The 5,414-nt window shown below is 58.4% G+C and overlaps 1 protein-coding gene across 5 annotated transcripts in view; it reads right to left on the bottom strand.

Moving 5' to 3' along the window:
* Positions 1-4,855, bottom strand: part of LOC116463967 (mesoderm induction early response protein 2-like) — a 35,414-nt gene extending 30,559 nt beyond the window's left edge. For 2 of the 5 annotated variants that reach the window (XM_058434938.1, XM_058434939.1), the window contains exon 1: positions 3,861-4,206. In XM_058434938.1, coding sequence (XP_058290921.1) covers positions 3,861-3,875 — 15 coding nt within the window. In that variant the 5' untranslated portion in view covers positions 3,876-4,206. Of the gene's footprint in view, positions 1-3,319; positions 4,207-4,822 lie in introns of those variants that run through there. The other 3 variants (XM_032147260.2, XM_058434940.1, XM_032147262.2) reach the window with 3 other exon arrangements.
* Positions 4,856-5,414: the final 559 nt, after the last annotated feature.

The raw sequence follows: 5,414 nt of genomic DNA, 5'->3' as shown, positions 1-5,414 counted from the left end.
AAAATTAGCTGGGCGTGGTGGTGGGCGCCTGTAGTCCCAGCTACTCGGAGAGGCTGAGGCAGGAGAATAGCGTGAACCCGGGAGGCAGAGCTTGCAGTGAGCCGAGATTGCATCACTGCACTCCAGCCTGGGCGACAGAGCGAGACTCCGTCTCAAAAAAAAAAAAGAAAAAACCTCACAGGTGGTATAATCATTCCCCTCATAAGAAAAACAAGGAAACAAGCTCAAAGAGACAGTCGGTTACCCAAACTCACACAGCAGGTTAAGTGGTGCAATTACAAAGTGGAGCTCAGGCCAGCGGCTTGCAAACCCATTCTGGCCCGTCACACTACTGGGGAGCACAACAGCTAGTACAGTTGCCTTTGAACAACACGGGGTTACGGGTGCCAACCCTCCACACAGGTGAAAACCCATGCATGACTTCTGACTCCCCGAAACTTGACTAATAGCCTCCTGTTGGTCAGGAGCATTACTGATAACATCAACAGTTGATAAACACATATTTTACATATTGTATTATGTACTGTATTCTCACATTAAAAAGTAAATTACAGAAAAAGTTATTAATAAAACTGTAAGAAAGAGAAAGTGTATTTACTATTCATTAAGTGGAAGTGGATCACCCTAAAGGTCTTCGTCCTCATCATCTTCACGTTGAGTAGGCTGAGGAGGAAGAGGAGGGGTTGGTCTTGCTGTCTCGGGGTGGCAGAGATGGAAGGAAATCCATGTATAAGTGACCCATGCAGTTTAAACCCGTGAGGTTCAAGGGCCAACTGTACAGCAACGTACAGCAAAGCCATGGAAGGGAGCTGGGGCAGCCACTGGCCCTGGAGTGACTCCGGCAACAAGGCTGCCAAGGACCAAGGAGCACCTCAAGCTCTAAGTGGAGAGTGACACGACCCATCCAGCTTTAGAAAGTTTAGCTTTGTGGTGGCAGAGGACAAACAGAAGACAGAGGGAAGAGCCAGCAGGGCCCCCAGTGGGAAGGGGCCTTAGGGACTGGAAGCAAGCGGCACAGAGTGCATGGCAGCTGCAGGGGCATCTCACGCCTCCCGCCCTGGGTTTGGCCCGGGTCCGACAGAGATGGCCTCACTTCTTTCCAGGACACAGCAGGTGGCCACCAGCCCACAACCACTCTGCACAGCCACACGCGGTGTGAAGCCACAGGGAAAGCACCCTAAGTGACCTCTGAAATCACCCTCGGCCCCTCTAGGACCCTCTGGCTGGGCGGGAGGACAGGCTCTCTGGGCAACGGCTCCCGCCTCAGTCAGGGGCTGGCTTTCTACTCCCGCAACCAGGAGCCGGACTAACAAGGGGAGGGCAGGCGACCACATCGAGTGAGGCCCCAGTCTGGACGGCGAGTGGACAACAGCCCTGCAGGCTCGAGATCCACACCGAGTAACAGGGAGTAACATACGGCCCCAGGAGAGGCGGTCTGCAGGGTCTGAGGAGGATCTGGCCCTTATGTGACTTGCCGTTTAACAGGAGAGCTAAGGCAGAGGGGGGCACAGAGGGAAGCGGCTGGGAACGGCAGAAAGGGCCACCAACAGGGAGGCCCTGAGCAGCCTGGGATCCCCAAGTTCATTTCCAGGCGACTCTGAGTTCCTGGAACTTACCACGGAATACAGACTTCACGGATCTTCTTCCTCCTGCTGCCCCTGCCTGGTGTCCAGGTGCAAGTCTACTCTCAAAGCAGGTTCCCAGGGACTCTGCTTCACTCACTGAGAACACTGCATGTTTCCCTCTGAGTTCACTCCCAGGAAAGACAAAGTCCTCTGTTTTGTCAAAGTGGAAGCAGGAAAAAGAGGGGGAGCAGGCCAAGGGTATTCCAGGCAACAAAAAAAGCGAAGGAAGCGCAAACAGCGTTCTAGAAACAAGGTCCAGAGGACAACAGGCCACAGACCCAGGCGTCCACGAGGGTCTTCAGGCAGCAGAAGCGGCAGCCAGCTACTCAGCATAAAGACTGCACCAGAGGCCTGAGTGCAGAGCACAGACCAGCCCTTCTCCCAGGGCAGCCCCCAAAGCTGTAGAGTGCACCAGAAAGCACAAGGGGCCACCCTTCAAAGCTTAACCCAAAATGACACGGTGGCAGGTTCCATTCGCCAAGACGGCTGCACCTACCTCTCCCATGCCCCAAGCCCTCTCCCCAGTGTCACTGGAACAACCTCCTCCCACCCACACCAACTCAAGTGCCAGGAGCTTGTTGGACCGCCCAGCACCCCACTCCTCTGTCTGACCAATGTTCCCCGGGCGCCCACTCTGGGCTCAGCAAGGCAGTGGCGTGGTGGTTAACCCGAGAAACAAGTTCCACCTGCCTCCACCCACATGGAGTTGCTAGTTTTGGAGACAGATAACAAACAAGTGGACATGTATGGTACCGAGAGGACAAAACAGGGCGCATGGGCTCTGCAACTGCGGGTCAGGGAAGGCCTGGGGGGCCTGAGTCGAGGTGGAATCACTCGTTGGCAGCCCCTAAAGGGGTAGAGTGCACCAGCAAACAGGAGCCCAGGGCCCTAGAGTAGGCAGCAGATCCGTGGGGACCACCTCACAGGGCTGCGGGACTCAGCAAGGAGGAGCATTTTATCCCAGGGACCATGAAAAGCCATGGAGGGTTTTAGGCAGGAGCAAAAGATGGTGCTCTTAGGTTTTTAAAAGATTAATCTAGTATCCTTGAGAAAAGTATGAAGCATTCCCGTCTGCCACTGTGGTGCTCATAATTATTCTGGGATACTGATACATAATAAAGTAGCTAGTACTGATCACGTGCTATAAAGTTACAAATTGCCACTTTTACGGGTTAAAAACAGCGCAATATCGTCAACTTCACAAGATTCAACTTCTATGTACAAGCCATTGTGGCAGGACCTCATCAGACCTCCTAGCTCTGAAGGCTGACCATTAAGCTTCCCATTCCAGAGATGAGGAAAAGGGCAGCCTGCCCAAGACCACACAGAACAAGTCCGGTGGTCAGAGAGCCTGCCATGGCTCCTCACGCTCAGCACCTCATACTTGTTGGTCCTAACCCACCCACGTCTCTCTCTGACCAGACTCTGCATCCCTATAGGACAGGCCCTGTCTGCTCCATTCACTCCCAGATCCTCAGGCCGAGGACAGAGCGGGACCTCCCTAGAAAATCAAATCAAATTCACTCAACAGGGCACCACCCCAAACTGTAAAACAGGGTTCCAGGAGCAGCCGGACCACGAGCTGCTGTGTACATTAAGGAGCTCAGCCTAGGGCAGGGCAGAACAGCCACATGGCAGCTCTGGGGGAGGCTGGCTTGGGAGTCTGACTTGTGCCATCCCAGACACAGAGCTACCTGTCAGGCCATGTGTGTTGCCCAGATGCCAGGAGCACAACTCATTCGACCACCACGTCGCTGCAGGGCCACTGGGAGACGCGGCTTCTGCTTCCGACCCTGGAGGCCAGTCACCATCCGCATGGGTACTCAGTCTCCCTAAACGTCTCAAGAAGAACTAACTCTCGATGAAGGAACTGGCTGGTGAGGTCTGGCCTAGCATCGAGACACCTACACCGTCTTTGGCATAAACACAAGGCCTATTACTGCCCCTGAGGTCGTCACCAGGGGGAGAGAATGGCCAGTCCTGCCTTCCACAACGCCCACTCGTGTGGTGCCAAGACATAAACACGCAACGTGGCACCACGGCCAGGCCGCAGTTCCAATCCCGGCTTCCCACGAGGCGGCTGTGCCTGGCTGGGTGGGCACCTTTTCCTATGGGCTCTATCCCAGAGATAGGATCAGCTCTTGAGTCTGCCCGCCTGTCGTAACTTCTGCGCACAGAAGTCATGCACTGAGTCCCACTGACTGAGCACCTCGCAGCCGCCGCACCTGCACCTACATTATCTCTTTCCATCTTCACCAAGGCCCTCTAAGATGAAAGCAAGTCCACACAGGCTCATCCACCACTCCAAAATCAAAAAAGGCTCCAAAAACGAAAGTTTCTTCCTTCCTGGTTTGACCTGACACGAAGCTATCTGTTGTCTTATCCTAGACAGTCCTAGATGGGTTTGATCAAACATCACAGTCCAAAATCCCACAGATCCTCAAATCGGAAAAATTCTGGATTCCAAAATATAGCTGTCCCCAAAGATTTCTGATAAAGGGTCCCGGGCTCGTTTCCTGGACGAGGGAGGCGGCTCCAGAAGTAACTTCGTGCCCGGGAGAGGCTGGTCCAACTCTTCTGAGATCAGCCCCGACGCTCTCTAGGCCCCAGCAGACCCACCCACCCTGCGCCCAGTTTGCGCCAGGCGGGTCCGCGTCAGGAGTTCAAATCCCGCCCGGGGTCTGACCCAGCCCCGCCGGGGGGCTCGCGGGCGGCGGAGGCGCGGTGGGTCCACCGGGATCCCGACGGGGAGCGTGGGGCGCCTGGCGGCCCCAGCTCTCCGCAAAGTTGGCAAAGGCGAGGGAGGGGAGGCCTGCGTGCCGCGGGGCCGGGGCCGGGGCCGGGAACCGGAGCCGGACCCTGGAACGCGGCCGCGCGCCCACCGGACCCCCGACACCAGCCCCGCCCCGCGTCCCTCCCCTCCCCCACCCCGGCCCCCGCCCGCCCCGCGCCGCCGCGCATGCGCACTGCAGCCCGCGATGTGGCAGCCGGGGGAGTTGGGGGGGGGCCGGGCCGGGGGCGGCTGCCGACGGAGCCCCGCGCCCCTCCGGCCCCGGACGGGCCAGGCACCCCGGCCGACATCAGAGCTCCAGAGCGGGGCTCTCCGTCCCTGGGGCCCACGGCGAGGCCGAGCCACGGTGGCGGGGGGCGCGGACGCGCGGGGGCGGGGGGCCGGCTCCCCCGGCCCGCTCACTCACCTCCGCCATGGCCGTGTGTGCGCGGGAGGCGGTGGCCGCGCCGGGATCCCCGGATGAGGGGCCGCGCACTCATTGGCTGTGGATCCTGGAGGGCGGGGCAGGGGCGGAGCCTGGAGGGGGTGGAGAGCGAGCCGGGCGCGTAGTAGGTGCGCGGGCGCGGGCGCGTAGCCGAGCGTGGCCGGCGGCTTCTGGCGAGCTGGCGCTATCTTCCCGGCCGTCTCTGCTGGACCCTGACTTTGGCCTTGGCCTTGGCGGAGGAGACTGCATTCCATAAAAATACGAATTCCTGATAATCACACCTGCGTGGGGACCAGGTGGTCCCGTGTGACCTCTCCAATCTCTCGGCCGCTCGCTGTTAACACCCCACGTTGCACACTAGGAAACTGAGGCCCAGGGCGACGGGCCACCCAGAGTGTCAGTGATAGAGCCAGAATTGGTGTCCGGGCGGCGTGGTTCTGGAACTTTCTGCACTTTGGCACCCGTGATGAGCAAACTAGCGCGCGGAAGAACCAATTGGGGAGCTTGCGAACGCGCACCAGTCGGAGAGGTTTTAGAAACGGCGGCCCCGCGCCGGAGAGCCCAAGGCGGGAGG

The sequence above is a fragment of the Hylobates moloch genome, unplaced genomic scaffold (assembly GCF_009828535.3).
Source record: "Hylobates moloch isolate HMO894 unplaced genomic scaffold, HMol_V3 SCAFFOLD_105, whole genome shotgun sequence".
Lineage (NCBI taxonomy): Eukaryota > Metazoa > Chordata > Mammalia > Primates > Hylobatidae > Hylobates > Hylobates moloch.
The sequence above is the reverse complement of the archived record's forward strand: the minus strand, read 5'-3'. Positions and strand labels throughout refer to the sequence as shown.